The 15696-nt window shown below is 41.9% G+C and overlaps 1 protein-coding gene across 2 annotated transcripts in view; it reads right to left on the bottom strand.

Annotated features, from left to right (window-relative positions):
• Positions 1-220: 220 nt before the first annotated feature.
• MAPRE2 (microtubule associated protein RP/EB family member 2) overlaps positions 221-15696 on the bottom strand; it is a 223554-nt gene continuing 208078 nt past the window's right edge. For both annotated transcript variants that reach the window (XM_069731293.1, XM_069731292.1), the window contains 3 exons: positions 8883-9019; positions 7954-8112; positions 221-3380 (listed from right to left, as the gene is read on the bottom strand). In XM_069731293.1, the coding sequence (XP_069587394.1) occupies positions 3303-3380; positions 7954-8112; positions 8883-9019 (374 nt within the window). In that variant the 3' untranslated portion in view covers positions 221-3302. The remainder of the gene's footprint in view (positions 3381-7953; positions 8113-8882; positions 9020-15696) is intronic.

The following is a 15696-nucleotide window of genomic DNA, read 5'->3' as shown; positions in this document are numbered from 1 at the left end:
TGCTGGATTAACTATTGGCATTACTGCCTGTTCAAGGTATTTTATGAGATTTAGAGGTTCAACAAATGTAATAAATTTGACGGTCTGGGAAAACAGAGTTTGCTAAACATTTTTCTTGATTTTACCATTACAGCACGTACATTAATAATAATAATCTTTAATAATCTTTATTTTTTAACATCACTACAAGATCAGAATTAAAACCAGTGAACCGATAATGTTCATAACTGGGCTGTGTTTTATTAATCAGATAGGATTGATGATCATTTCTCCCATATCCTTTCAGCTGAAAGTGTAACTAGACAAAATGCATTTTAAAATGACCGTGGCGGTTTAATAACAGACAGACAAAAGTTACAATTTGATCCATTTTGAATAGTTGGTAAAATTGGCATTTTTTTATAACATATACATTTTTTTATTAAATATGTAAAAAGATAAAACGCAAGTTATTCACATATTCATAGACAAAAAAACCTACTCTATCATGCGACAAGTCATGTGTATGGTAAAATGAGTGTGATACATCCGAGTAAGACTCTTTCCAACTAATCTGGACTTCATTACCTATTTATATTTAACAATACATATGTTTACATTCCTTTCAGTTTACATTTCATATATAATTTTGTATGATGCGCTACTCAGAAAAATAAAAATATAAAACAGAAAAAAAATACTGAAAAAATGTCAGGAAAAAAACAGGCATTGAAAATATACAGCAGTACAATCCATAGAAAACAGTCTCACCGAATTGTCAGTTTCCAAATGATCTCCGCTTTTAACATGCCGTTTCTACAGTGTCTATATACAGATAAAGTCATTTTGAGGGCTAGCCTAGTTTTCCTAATGCTGAAGCCTAAGGGCCCTGTCACACAGTATTTTTGTTAACGTTGGTAGGTCACGTCAAGGCTTGCATCCGAGCCCCCTGCATACACTATAATGGGGTTGACAGTCAACGTGGGCTCTGACATGCACCATTTTTGTCTGAGTGTCCGCCTTCAGTAGGCTTATACGCTCGAAAATTATGTACACTAGAGCGCACATTGACTCAACACCATTATAGTTTATGGTCCCGACAGTGCCTATGTCCTAATCCTGTCTTGAATGGGGGTGGGAGGGGTTTGGACGCAAGTCCCGTCGGGAGCCATGAACATGGACAAAAACTCAATGTGCAAGCAACCCAAGAATGCGCTAGATCCAATGGCATGAGTTGTGTGATAAGCCCCACGCATCTAATTTTCAGAGTTGGGTGAACGTCTCATTGACCATCGTGAGATATTTGCCTACTTATAGCTTTTATAACATCAAGTATTTTACAAGTTACACATTTACGAATATTGGATTGTGATACAAAATGGCTTTTAATGCAGAGATCAGAGGCATTTCAAGAAGAATATACAAACAGCTTCCATGATGCTTGCTACAGGTAGTCATCCAAGCCGTCGATAAATAGTAGAGGTAGTACATATATGGGACAGATTATATTATTATTACTGGTGTCATTGTATACTCAAGTCCATTAATACTGCATTCAGAGTAATATAGTGCACTACAACGGCTTAACAAGCATAGGTCACCTTAGAATATTGCTGCTGCCATATTGAATTACTGCATGTTATGGCAATTGGGTAAATGTTTATATGGAGACGTTATGTTGTTATATTCCTCTTTACATGACAGTTTCTGTGCATTACAGGGTTTAAACTGGCCATGCACACTAGATGTATATAGCTGCCTTTCTGGTGAGACCAGCTGACAATCTAATATGTATGGGGGTCCCTGACTCCCTCCAACAGGAGATATTGGGGAAGATCAGAGTTGGGGTTAAAACACAACTGATCAATCCTTTTAGTTAGTGGAAATAAGCCGCTGCTTAAAGACGTCTGGCCGGGGCTTCATCGCCTGTTCATACTAAGAACGCATGCACAGTCATCCAAGCCAAGCATGCTTATGTATTGAAAGCCAAGGTAGATATTTGGTGGCCAAAACAGAGTTCCCCAGCTGTGGAAAGAATAGCTACTGACCTTATGTAGACAGCTAGTTGTGGTACATGTCATACAGCTGGTGTTCTAGTTGTACAAATATCTTTAATAGATGAGTGTTCAGCCAGGCCATTTAACAAAACATTAGTGTCAAGCCAGACTGGGACATTTTGGTGCCTCCTAAGCTTTCAGCAAATGCAGGGTAGATGCTAAATGTGGGAAAAATGAACTGTTCTTCATTACAATACCTTAAGATCATTAAATAGCAAGACAACATAAATGTATGTATGTATACTAAAAATTAATAATAAAAAAAATACTGCATATAATATCCCATATGTACCTCAACAATATGTTCACGGCTGCATGAGCCCTGCACGCTTCAGTCTGACACCAACATCCCCATAACTAATCTATGTCTTGCAAATGGTTTCCTTTAACAATAGAAAAAAAGTAACAAAATAAGCTCTGAGAAATTAAAAAGAATAAAATGTAAATTATGTCAACAAAAGAGCAGTATTGGGAAGAGATTAATATTTTAGGGGTGAAAAATGGACGTAGCTCAGGAATTTTAAGATCTTGCACAAGACAAAAGAGAAAATCCTGATGTTATGGAAGACCTAGGAACATATACATTACCAAGAGCAAAAGTCTCCTTCCTTCCACTGATATTGGGAGACTTCTGTCATCGGATGGGTGAATGTTAGCTCTATGTAGGATTGTAATCAGATCTTCACGTATTGAATGCTATTATTCCCTTTAGTTTATATTAACCAAAACATACCCCCTAAAACGGGTCAACACTTTCTCACCTACACGCCAGCAATCCTGTCTCCTTCATACGATACATTAATATGGGACATGTGTTATTTTTTTTCTTTTTTTTTATGTTAACTTTGCACTTTAACATTCGTGATACGTGGTAGTGATGGTTCCTATGTATAACATGTATATATAAATATTGTACGATATTACAATTAGAAGCAAGCAGTTTGGAAACAAAGGAAATAGCTCAATTACAAATAAATAAAAAAAAAATATGGGAAAAGATTTGAAAACAATTTGAAACAGTCAAGTGATACAAGCTGCTGCCGCCGAGTAGCCCCACGCCTCTCCGCTTTCATGGGCTGGAATAACTTCTGTAAACTTCACGCTTCAGGAAAGTAACATGTACAGAATGCAGTGGTTTGCTGGCGCTCACTATAGTACATTACATGGTAGGGGTGTGCCGAGAGTGACTGGCCACACATTGCTCTCTTAAAAGAAAGTTCCACGTGAAATGACAACAGTGAGGTGGGTGGAAGGGAGGAGATGGGGTCAGTATTCGTCCTGCTGCTGTGGATCATCTTGAACATGGTCATGCTCATCGCCATCATGATGATCTGTTTGGCCTTCCTACATAGTGGAAAAGATATATTTAGTGACTTACAGAAAAACTGAGTATAAAAGCCAACTATATCTTAGTACTTCAGTAAGGAACTTGTGTAGAGCCTCGGCTGTGGAGTCAGTAGCCAAACCACCGACAGACCCCTCAAATTTCCGTGACCAAAATGGACCCCAACTCTACAGCCCTGTGTAGAACTATACATTCGTGTAAGGGAATTCTTGATAAAATAAACCATAGAACAGTTGAACAAGATTTTAAATTACAAATTGCCATAACATTTTTACAGATATTCCCAAGAAACCCTCAATCTTTGAAACTTTCAATGACTTTGTTGGATAGGTGACCATCTGAATACCATGGAAGAAAGAGGTTGGAGACAGGTTTGCAAAGGTAATTAGACCACATAATTTCTAACACGTTCAGTGCTGTGAGAAGAAGCAGCTTGGATAAAGGGAATGGTAACACAGTTGTGGAGTTCTTCTGTTATTGCTCCTGAATGTTATGAAAAAAAATGATGCTTTGGAATTTTGGCTACGTGAGGTCATCAGAGGTGATGAGTCCTCTTTAAAAGTGTCTTTCAATGTAATTTTTTTTTTTTTTTATTTTTTTTTTTTTATTTTAACAGCCAACAATGGTATAAAAGGACTTTCTGTCATTAGTTCACTGGTATCTTAATCAGCCAGAGTCAGCATTGAGAAGTGGACACTGGAAGCCGATAACTGACCAAAGAGGTGACCTCAGTGGTGTTGACTCACCTCCGTTACATCTAGTAATTGACTGCAGAGGCCACATATCCACCCACTACTTCATGGCGAGAGAGTAAAAACACTGCCGTGTGACCAAGGAAGTGGCAGCACAGGACCAGCAGCGGAAGTGACTGTCCAGGTTTGGGGCAAAAGTCTGTAGTCACTCTACACGACTGCAGAATTGTGCGAGTGTGTGGTGTGCACACTGTCATGACTCCTCGGTATTGTTGGTGAGAACAGGTGGTCACATTTCACTAGAAATGTCCATTAGAAACCAAATGTATCATATCGGCATGTGACCGCCAACTCGCAATAGCAATAGGGAATAATGACAGCATGTGTGCCCCCAAGGCGAGAATCACTCATTTTGATATTATTTTGGATCCATGCTCAAAATCTTAACATTGCATGCAAATTACAGAGAAACGTCTCACTTGTAGCGCATTGATAAAAGGAGTATGAGGAATTATTTTTTTTTTTTTAAATGCAAAAAACTAAAAATGTCAAAAAAGAAGGAATGTTAAACCCCATTCAAAATATTAAGATATGCAGACGTGATCTCTAGAGGTAAAGTGGGAAATAGTGTCACAGAAATGAGAAGAAAACAATTTTCCCATGTTTGTGCTGGTGATATGAATACATTAATCAATTGAATTGGACTACTCTGTAATAAAATCAATATACGGTAATTGTGAAATACTGCCTTCGCTTATTGTACATTAATGACTGAAAAAAAAAGATAGTTCTCTTCTATGTAGCCAAGAACACATTAGGAGTCTTTGGATTAACAGCAGAAGGTCCTTACAGTAATCGGACTGAGGAGTGGACATGGATAACAGGTATATGGCAAATTTTAGGCTGCTTTAGCTCAGGAGTGTGCCCTTTTTAAGATGTTCCCTTTGTATATTATGTTAAGCGCCACTAAAATATTCTAAGAGGCTTTATTGTACTGCTTCTTCACATTGAGGTCATAATGGCATTTCAAGGTTTGGCTCCATTTTCAATGCTGCTTCCAGGCACTTTGTACAAGAGCACAGATGAATATACTGCAGCCTGTGCCACTTGCAGCCACAAGGTGGCAGCACGAGGAAAGCAATGTGCTCCTTGTTAAGAATGACCTAGTTGCAGGATCGGCTGCGGCCAGGCAGATGTGTTCTTCATTAGAAATATCTTCAAGCTTTAACATTTATTTTTGGAAAATCTAATTCTCACAGCGACAAAAGACATCAATAGAGGTTCATTTTAATTAACTACTATTACATATACACTTAATATCCTGTATTCTCCAGATTCAGTCACTTGTTAGCGGCACCTATTAGGGAAAAGTTTGGTCATTTATTTAATTTAATTCCCATTAACTTACCGGTATATTCAACTAAGCTGTACAATCACTAAAAAGGCATTTTAACTACGGTAAGAATTCGACATGTTCCCATCTCTGTGTGAGATATACTAGCAAATACACAAAAACAGTCATGCAGAAGACTGATTAATTTCAAGCAAGGAAATGGATTTACAGTAATCCACAGGTCAGATGAGGACAATGGATGAGGAAAATCACAATCTGAACATGACAATCAAGCAAAAAGCCTCAAAGAAAGACAGCACATAAAATGCACACCATCACAATGACAAACTGGATGAAACTTTCCTCTACAGCATTTGGCAATGGTAGTTCTATAGATGCCTCTAGCAGCTGGTTTACGCCATTTTCTTTTCTTTCAATGAAGAAAATCTCCATGACAGTAAAGCCAAACTAAGAAGCAGAAGCTACACAAACAGGAAAGACTAGAAGTAACCTGCAGCGTGTGACCATGATCGAGTCTTATGCAATATACATGGGCCACTAGCCTGTCTATTTATCTGTCTACTACACCCATCCATGTATCTCTCCATCTTGGACCTTTACACAGGCACATGGACATTTGTCGGTCATATGAAACAAGCATATCAGCTGGGAAAAATTCAATGAAGTAATTTGCCCTCCAGGAGAAAACTGCTTCCAGCAGTGACATTATAATAATGATGGAAATCACATTCCAACCACAATCAGAGGGGAAAAGCTGGTTTGATTCAATCTTTAATCACATTGTCTATGGAGGAAAGAACACAGTGTATTTAGTCATAATACCAAAACTTACTACCCAACTGTGGGAACTCGCAGCCTCTAACACAGGTGCCCATCGCTCGAATGATCGCACATAGGAATGATTGTTCCCGATCACTGCACAGTAGAAACAAGCTATAAGTCACTCTATTATCACTGCTGACATCCACCCGTGTTACAGGCCACATGCTGCAGACAGTAATGTAAAGAGCTTGGTGTAACATCCTCTCAAGTTACAAAATGATAATGTTTTTAAATGAGTGCTATAACATAAATCATGTAAAAAAGACCCTATAATGGGTTCTCATCTTATAAAATGATGGCCTACCACTAGAATATGCCAGCACTTAAAGGGACTCTGTCACCTGAATTTGGAGGGAACAATCTTCAGCCATAGGGGCGGGGTTTTTGGGTGTTTGATTCACCCTTTCCTTACCCGCTGGCTGCATGCTGGCTGCAATATTGGATTGAAGTTCATTCTCTGTCCTCCATAGTACACTCCTACGCAAGGCAAGATTGCCTTGTGCTGGCATGTACTACGGAGGACAGAGAATGAACTTCAATCCAATATTGCAGCCAGCAAGTAAGGAAAGGGTGAATCAAACACCCGAAAACCCCGCCCCTATGGCTGAAGATTGTTCCCTCCAAATTTAGGTGACAGAGTCCCTTTAAATTAATCATCAAAGTCCAACCGCTAGGGCTGTCGGTGACCCTGGGGACGAAGAGGCTGCAGCTTCCCCTTCCAACCTTCCCCTTCCCCTGGACATCGCAGTTAGTGCACCGCTAGCAGCCAAGTGTCCTTGTGCAGGGCAATACCAGTTAATAAGACACCATGCTGAATCAGCACTGTGATCTCTTCATTTCCATGACCTTTTAGACTAGAGATTCTAATCTCTCAATTCCTTTAGATGTGCAAGACATTCGGAGGAGGTTTGAGAACAGTAGCAGTCCTCATTTCTTACAGGTGTCAGTTTTATCTGAAAGGAGTGAAGCAGCCGCTGATTGGCTACAGGGCTCACATGGCATAATGTCACATGAGCCCCGGGAAAGCCAATATAGTCATTGCTGGAACGGCACCGGTGGTGAGAATAAGCTGTTGTCATTTTATAAGGGGGATATAGTAATTGAGAAGGGGGTTCTCCTAATAGTGATCAACCCTTTTAATACATGGAGTTCAACTCTGAATAAAGCTATAGATTTGCATTTGTTTTTGGGTCTTTCTCCAGTTGTGAACCTCTCAACACATTTGATGGATTGATGTTGGCCACATACCCAGCCACGTAACCCTGACCACTTCTCAAAAGTGAAGATAGAAGTGAAACGTGCCAAAGAGAAAATATGGTGTGTGTGTCAAAACTGAAACAAAATAACTCCTTCCATGTCTGAGCAGCAATTGTGAGCAATCCCTTCATTGAAAGCTTTGTCTCCCTGACTTCTCATTTTTTTTTATTCCTGAAACAGGTAGAGGATGCTCCTGTCAGCCATTAAATAGATCTAATGTCAGGCACTGACAGATCTCTAGTGAAATGTACTTGTCAGTCAGAGAAATGCTACATTTCAGTGAGAACGTCGGTGACAGAGGACTTTACAAACGATTCAAGTTCAAAGCAAGATGCAAAGTATCCTTAGATATTTGGGGCCTCAAAAACTAAATAGGTTACTTCTATTATGAAGCAATTAAATGTTGCAGATCAATAGGCTCTTTGAGCTTTGCATAAAGTTATTTACCTGCTCATCTGTAGCATACAGCACGTCCATTAGCCGCTGGACAAGGTCGTCACCTTCTTGTCCGTGTTCTTGGCACAGCAGTTCAATTTCTCTTAGCTTTCCAAAGTAGAAGTCTCTTTCTTTTTCCACTCCTTCTAGGGCAATTTTTAATGAATGCACCTATATGTAATAACAGAAATGATTAGGCCTAGAGAGCCACATTTAGCTCTTAGAGAGTAGAGAGCCACAACCAACCCACATAAATCACATTGTGGCAGCAAAAGGACACCCAGGCGTTCCCACCTAACCCCCATTCACTAAGCATTCCCGCTACACTACGGCATCCAACTTCAAACCCCCTCTTGTATCTTGCAGTAATTTATTATCTCCAGCTCTGGATGATAATGAGTGATGTGAGCTGGCACCTCAGTGAAAGCCACTTGTAGCATCGGAACGGCTCTAGAAGTGTATACTACCAATCGGAATTAAACCCTTTCCACCCAACTTAAATATTGGCGGGCTGCGGGTGAACAAGGATCCAACGGCATCGAACAGTGCCCATTCTATCTTTAATGTCTTCTCTTTATGGGTGAACACATTTAATAGGAATCAAAAAGTCAGCTCCTTCTGGTGTGCAGAGCCAAATGATCCTGATCACCCAAAACAGCCAGATTGGCCATCACTACGTAGCTATTTTTTTCCACCTGCAAGGTCTGTACATGCACATCAAAATTTCCTCTTCTATGCAGGGGAACTTGCAAAAGCCACCATCTGGAGACTTGCTCTTTAGAGTTGGTTGCTAGGCCTGGTGCTAATTCACCTAGCTAGGGAGACCACTACGAACTAAACATCATGGGACCATGAGCCACAGGTTAGGGAACCTGCATTATACAGTAGGACTACCATATGGGCGTAGTAGTTTATGCAGTTTCATGACCATACAAAGTTACCTGTTCATTAAGATGTGCAACTTGTGATTCCAAATCTTTATCACTTTTTACTGAAGAACTGGGTGCTGCTTTTTTTGCAGATGATGGGCGAGATGATGTAGTTCCGGGTTTTGCAATAGGACTGCATTTTGCTGCTCCTTGAGTGAAAAACAAAACAAGAAAACTGTAAAAAAATAAAATAAAATACGGCAACACTACATATAGTTTACATACAGATGATATGCATAGTTCTCTCAAGGAGACACTGACATAAATGGCGATTTGCTCTGTCAGTGGAGATCTTAGGGCATACATGTCAAATTCTGGCCCACAGAGTGATTATATTTAGCGTGCGATGCCAGCACCGCCCACATCCCCGGCCAGCATTACACTTTCAATTGTATTGGCATCGTGCAATGATGAAGAGGGAAGCCGTCTGCTCCCTCCCTCATCATTCTCTCTTTGGCGGATGTCTTGGCGCAGTAGGTGTCATGACTTCACTATTTTGCACCCGCTGTGCCAAGCAGTGTAGAGCTTCAGAGCACTCACTGCTTATGTTACCCAACAAATACTAATGTCAGAAAAGTAGGACTTTGGAACCACCATGGTCATTAATATGTTACTTGCTGTACTGGGAAAGAAACTAGGTCACATGTTTGTATGTACGGCAGTGTCAAAAGAAATCTCCTCCCTCATCAAGTTTTTGAAGATTCCCAATTTTGCAATTTATTGACAAAGTCTCCACTAATCGTACCGTTATTAATCAGGAAATGCTAGGAATAGGTAGCAGGTCAGTGGAAATACACTGCTCAAAAAAAAATAAAGGGAACACTTAAACAACAGAATATAACTCCAAGTAAATCAAAAACTTCTGTGAAATCAAACTGTCCACTTAGGAAGCAACACTGTTAGACAATCAATTTCACGTGCTGTTGTGCAAATGGAATAGACAACAGATGGAAATTATTGGGAATTATCAAGACACTCAATAAAGGAGTGGTTCTGCAGGTGGGGACCACAGACCACATCTCCGTACCAATGCTCAGGAGACCATCCGCTGCCTCATCAGGAGCATGCCCAGGCATTGTAGGGAGGTAATACAGGAACATGGAGGCAACACACAACTGAACATCATTTCCTTGTCTTGAGGCATTTCCACTAAAGTTGGATCAGCCTGCAATTTGATTTTCCACTTTGATTTTGAGCATCATTCCAAATCCAGACCTCCATGGGATATTCATTTTGATTTACATTGATCATTTTTATGTTTTATTGTTCTCAACACATTCCACTATGTAATGAATAAATATTTGCAACTGAAATATTTCATTCAGTGATATCTAGGATGTGGCATTTTAGTGTTCCCTTTATTTTTTTGAGCAGTGTATATTAATACATTAGGAACATCTAAGGCTGGCCTCAAACATAAGAAAATGTTTCCTTATCGTGGCTTATATAATATTAACTGCAAGATTTATCAAAAAATTAAAAGACCAATCTACCGCAACATTACTGAATACATTAATTTTACATTATTATTATACTATAGAATACATGTTTGACCAGCATATGAGCACTAGGGGGAATCGCCTGAATCACAGGAGGCCATGATCTCAAAATTCAATTTACAAAATATAATAAAATTCCTTTCTCCACATTACAAAAGTGAACCCTTTCCCAGTACTACCGATTGGCATGACAAATCTATGTGGTTCTTCTGAGCATTTTGGTGAATCAAACACATAATTGTACAGCACTGTATGTCAGTATGATGAACTTATTGCAGAGGACCATGCCATGTATTGTGTAGAAATAATTCCTTGGCACATAGATATAATAGGTAAGAGTTTATTGTATTCTCTGAAAATTGGATCATCTTCAGTTGCCCTGGATAGTAATAATCACGACCTGTGTGATGAATTATGGTACTCCTAATGGTAGCAGCGTTGGCCTGAGCCATTGACATAATAGACATCTGATTGATATACTCGGGATAATTGAACTTGCCTTAATGTATTTCATTTGAATAATATTAAAGGGAATCTCTCAGCAGGTTTTCCTATTTAACCCCTTCCCGACCCATGACGCCACGTAGGCGTCATGAAAGTCGGTGCCAATCCGACCCATGACGCCTATGTGGCGTCATGGAAAGATCGCGTCCCTGCAGATCGGGTGAAAGGGTTAACTCCCATTTCACCCGATCTGCAGGGACAGGGAGAGTGGTAGTTTAGCCCAGGGGGGGTGGCTTCACCCCCTCGTGGCTACGATCACTCTGATTGGCTGTTGAAAGTGAAACTGCCAATCAGAGCGATTTGTAATATTTCACCTATTATAACTGGTGAAATATTACAATCCAGCCATGGCCGATGCTGCAATATCATCGGCCATGGCTGGAAATACTAATGTGCCCCCACCCCACCCCACCGATCGCCCTCCCAGCCCCCCGATCTGGCCGATACACAGCTCCGGCTCCCCTCCGTCCTGTGCTCCGCTCCCCCCGTGCTCTTGTCCGCTCCCCCCGTGCTCCAATCACCCCCCCGTGCTCCAATCACCCCCCCTGCACTCCGATCCACCCCCCCCGGTGCTCCGTTCCACCCCCCCGTGCTCCATTCCAGCCCTCCCCGTGCTCCGTTCCACGCCCCCGTGCTCCGTTCCACCCCTCCCGCGCTCCGATTCCGCCCCCCGTGCTCCGATTCCCCCCCCCGTGCTCCGATCCCCCCCCCCGTGGTCCCCCCCCACCCCATCATACTTACCGATCCAGCCGGGGTCCCGTCCGTCTTCTCCCTGGGCACCGCCATCTTCCAAAATGGCGGGCGCATGCGCAGTGCGCCCGCCGAATCTGCCGGACGGCAGATTCGTTCCAAAGTGCATTTTGATCACTGAGATATAATCTATCTCAGTGATCAAAATAAAAAAAACAATAAATAACCCCCCCCCCCCTTTGTCACCCCCATAGGTAGGGACAATAAAAAAATAAAGACATTTTTTTTTTCCCACTAATGTTAGAATAGGGTTAGGGTTAGGGGTAGGGTTAGGGCTAGGGTTAGGGCTAGGGGTAGGGTTAGGGGTAGGGTTAGGGCTAGGGGTAGGGCTAGGGGTAGGGTTAGGGGTAGGGTTAAGGGTAGGGGTAGGGTTAGGGGTAGGGTTAGGGGTAGGGTTAGGGGTAGGGTTAGGGGTAGGGTTAGGGGTAGGGCTAGGGTTAGGGTTTCGGTATGTGCACACGTATTCTGGTCCTCTGCGGATTTTTCCGCTGCGGATTTGATAAATCCGCAGTGCTAAACCGCTGCGGATTTATGGCGGATTTACCGCGTTTTTTTCTGCGCATTTCACTGCGGTTTTACAACTGCGATTTTCTATTGGAGCAGTTGTAAAACCGCTGCGGAATCCGCACAAAGAACTGACATGCTGCGGAATGTAAACCGCTGCGTTTCTGTGCAGTTTTTTCGCAGCATGTGTACAGCGATTTTTGTTTCCCGTAGGTTTACATTGAACTGTAAACTCATGGGAAACTGCTGCGGATCCGCAGCGTTTTCCGCAGCGTGTGCACATACCTTTAGAATTAGGCTATGTGCGGATTTGGCTGCGGATTGGCCGCTGCGGATTCGCAGCAGTGTTCCATCAGGTTTACAGTACCATGTAAACATATGAAAAACCAAATCCGCTGTGCCCATGGTGCGGAAAATACCGCGCGGAAACGCTGCGTTGTATTTTCCGCAGCATGTCAATTCTTTGTGCGGATTCCGCAGCGTTTTACACCTGTTCCTCAATAGGAATCCGCAGGTGAAATCCGCACAAAAAACACTGGAAATCCGCGGAAAATCCGCAGGTAAAACGCAGTGCCTTTTACCCGCGGATTTTTCAAAAATGGTGCGGAAATATCTCACACGAATCCGCAACGTGGGCACATAGCCTTAGGGTTAGGGTTGGAATTAGGGTTGTGGTTAGGGTTGTGATTAGGGTTATGGCTACAGTTGGGATTAGGGTTAGGGGTGTGGGGGGGTTAGTGTTGGAGTTAGATTTGAGGGGTTTCCACTGTTTAGGCACATCAGGGGTCTCCAAACGCAACATGGCGCCACCATTGATTCCAGCCAATCTCGTATTCAAAAAGTCAAATGGTGCTCCCTCACTTCCGAGCCCTGACGTGTGCCCAAACAGTGGTTTACCCCCACATATGGGGTACCAGCATACTCAGGACAAACTGCGCAACAATTACTGGGGTCCAATTTCTCCTGTTACCCTTGTGAATCTAAAAAAATGCTTGCTAAAACATAATTTTTGAGGAAAGAAAAATGATTTTTTATTTTCACGGCTCTGCGTTGTAAACGTCTGTGAAGCACTTGGGGGTTCAAAGTGCTCACCACATATCTAGATAAGTTCCTTGGGGGGTTTTAGGCACACCAGGGGCTCTGCAAACGCAACGTGACACCCGCAGACCATTCCATCAAAGTCTGCATTTCAAAAGTCACTACTTCCCTTCTGAGCTCCGACATGTGCCCAAACAGTGGTTTACCCCCACTCATGGGGTATCAGCGTACTCAGGAGAAACTGGACAACAACTTTTGGGGTCCAATTTCTCCTGTAACCCTTGGGAAAATAAAAAATTCTGGGCTAAATAATTATTTTTGAGGAAAGAAAACGTATTTATTATTTTCACGGCTCTGCATTATAAACTTCTATGAAGCGCTTGGGGGTTCAAAGTGCTCACCACACATCTAGATAAGTTCCTTTCGGGGTCTAGTTTCCAAAATGGGGTCACTTGTGGGGGGTTTCTACTGTTAAGCCACATCAGGGGCTCTGCAAACGCAACGTGACGCCCACAGAGCATTCCATCAAAGTCTGCATTTCAAAACGTCACTACTTCACTTCCGAGCCCCGGCATGTGCCCAAACAGTGATTTACCCCCACATATGGGGTATCAGCGTACTCAGGAGAAACTGGACAACAACTTTTGGGGTCAAATTTCTCCTGTTACCCTTGGAAAAATAAAAAATTGCAGGCTAAAAGATCATTTTTGAGAAAATAATTTTTTTTTTTTTATTTTCATGGCTCTGCGTTATAAACTTCTGTGAAGCACTTAGGGGTTCAAAGTCCTCACCACACATCTAGATTAGTTCCTTTGGGGGTCTAGTTTCCAAAATGGTGTCATTTCTGGGGGATCTCCAATGTTTAGGCACACAGGGGCTCTCCAAACGTGACATGGTGTCCGCTAATGATTGGAGCTAATTTTCCATTTAAAAAGCCAAATGGCGTGCCTTCCCTTCCGAGCCCTGCCGTGCGCCCAAACAGTGGTTTACCCCCCAGGACAAACTGGACAACAATATTTGGGTTCAATTTCTCCTATTATCCTTGGCAAAATAGGAAATTCCAGGCTAAAAAATCATTTTTGAGGAAAGAAAAATTATTTTTTATTTTCATGGCTCGGCGTTATAAACTTCTGTGAAGCACCTGGGGGTTTAAAGTGCTCAATATGCATCTAGATAAGTTCCTTGGGGGGTCTAGTTTCCAAAATGGGGTCACTTGTGGGGGAGCTCCAATGTTTAGGCACACAGGGGCTCTCCAAACGCGACATGGTGTCCGCTAATGATTGGAGCTAATTTTCCATTCAAAAAGTCAAATGGCGCGCATTCCCTTCCGAGCCCTGCCGAGTGCCCAAACAGTGGTTTACCCCCACATATGAGGTATCGACGTACTCGGGAGAAATTGCCCAACAAATTTTATGATCCATTTTATCCTACTGCCCATGTGAAAATGAAAAAATTGAGGCGAAAAGATTTTTTTTGTGAAAAAAAAGTACTTTTTCATTTTTACGGATCAATTTGTGAAGCACCTGAGGGTTTAAAGTGCTCACTAGGCATCTAAATAAGTTCCTTGGGGGGTCTAGTTTCCAAAATGGGGTCACTTGTGGGGGAGCGCCAATCTTTAGGCACACAGGAGCTATCCAAACGCGACATGGTGTCCGCTAACGATGGAAATAATTTTTCATTCAAAAAGTCAAATGGCGCTCCTTCCCTTCCGAGCCTTAGCATGTGCCCAAACAGTGGTTTACCCCCACATGTGAGGTATTGGTGTACTCAGGAGAAATTGCCCAACACATTTTAGGATCCATTTTATCCTGTTGCCCATGTGAAAATGAAAAAATTGAGGCTAAAAGAATTTTTTTGTGAAAAAAAAGTACTTTTTCATTTTTAGGGATCAATTTGTGAAGCACCTGGGGGTTCAAAGTGCTCACTATGCATCTAGATAAGTTCCTTGGGGGGTCTAGTTTCCAAAATGGGGTCACTTGTGGGGGAGCTCCAATTTTTAGGCACACGGGGGCTCTCCAAACGTGACATGGTGTCCGCTAAAGAGTGGAGCCAATTTTTGATTCAAAAAGTCAAATGGCGCTCCTTCCCTTCCAAGCCCTGCCGTGCGCCCAAACAGTGGTTTACCCCCACATATGAGGTATCAGCGTACTCAGGACAAATTGGACAACAACTTTCGTGGTTCAGTTTCTCCTTTTACCATTGGGAAAATAAAAAAATTGTTGCTAAAAGATCATTTTTGTGACTAAAAAGTTAAATGTTCATTTTTTCCTTCCATGTTGCTTCTGCTGCTGTGAAGCACCTGAAGGGTTAATAAACTTCTTGAATGTGGTTTTGAGTACCTTGAGGGGTGCAGTTTTTAGAATGGTGTCACTTTTGGGTATTTTCAGCCATATAGACCCCTCAAACTGACTTCAAATGTGAGGTGGTCCCTAAAAAAAATGGTTTTGTAAATTTCGTTGTAAAAATGACAAATCGCTGGTCAAATTTTAACCCTTATAACTTCCTAACAAAAAAAAAATTTGTTTCCAAAA

The sequence above is a fragment of the Ranitomeya imitator genome, chromosome 6, assembly GCF_032444005.1.
Source record: "Ranitomeya imitator isolate aRanImi1 chromosome 6, aRanImi1.pri, whole genome shotgun sequence".
Classification (NCBI taxonomy): domain Eukaryota; kingdom Metazoa; phylum Chordata; class Amphibia; order Anura; family Dendrobatidae; genus Ranitomeya; species Ranitomeya imitator.
This window is presented reverse-complemented; position numbering and strand designations above follow the sequence as displayed.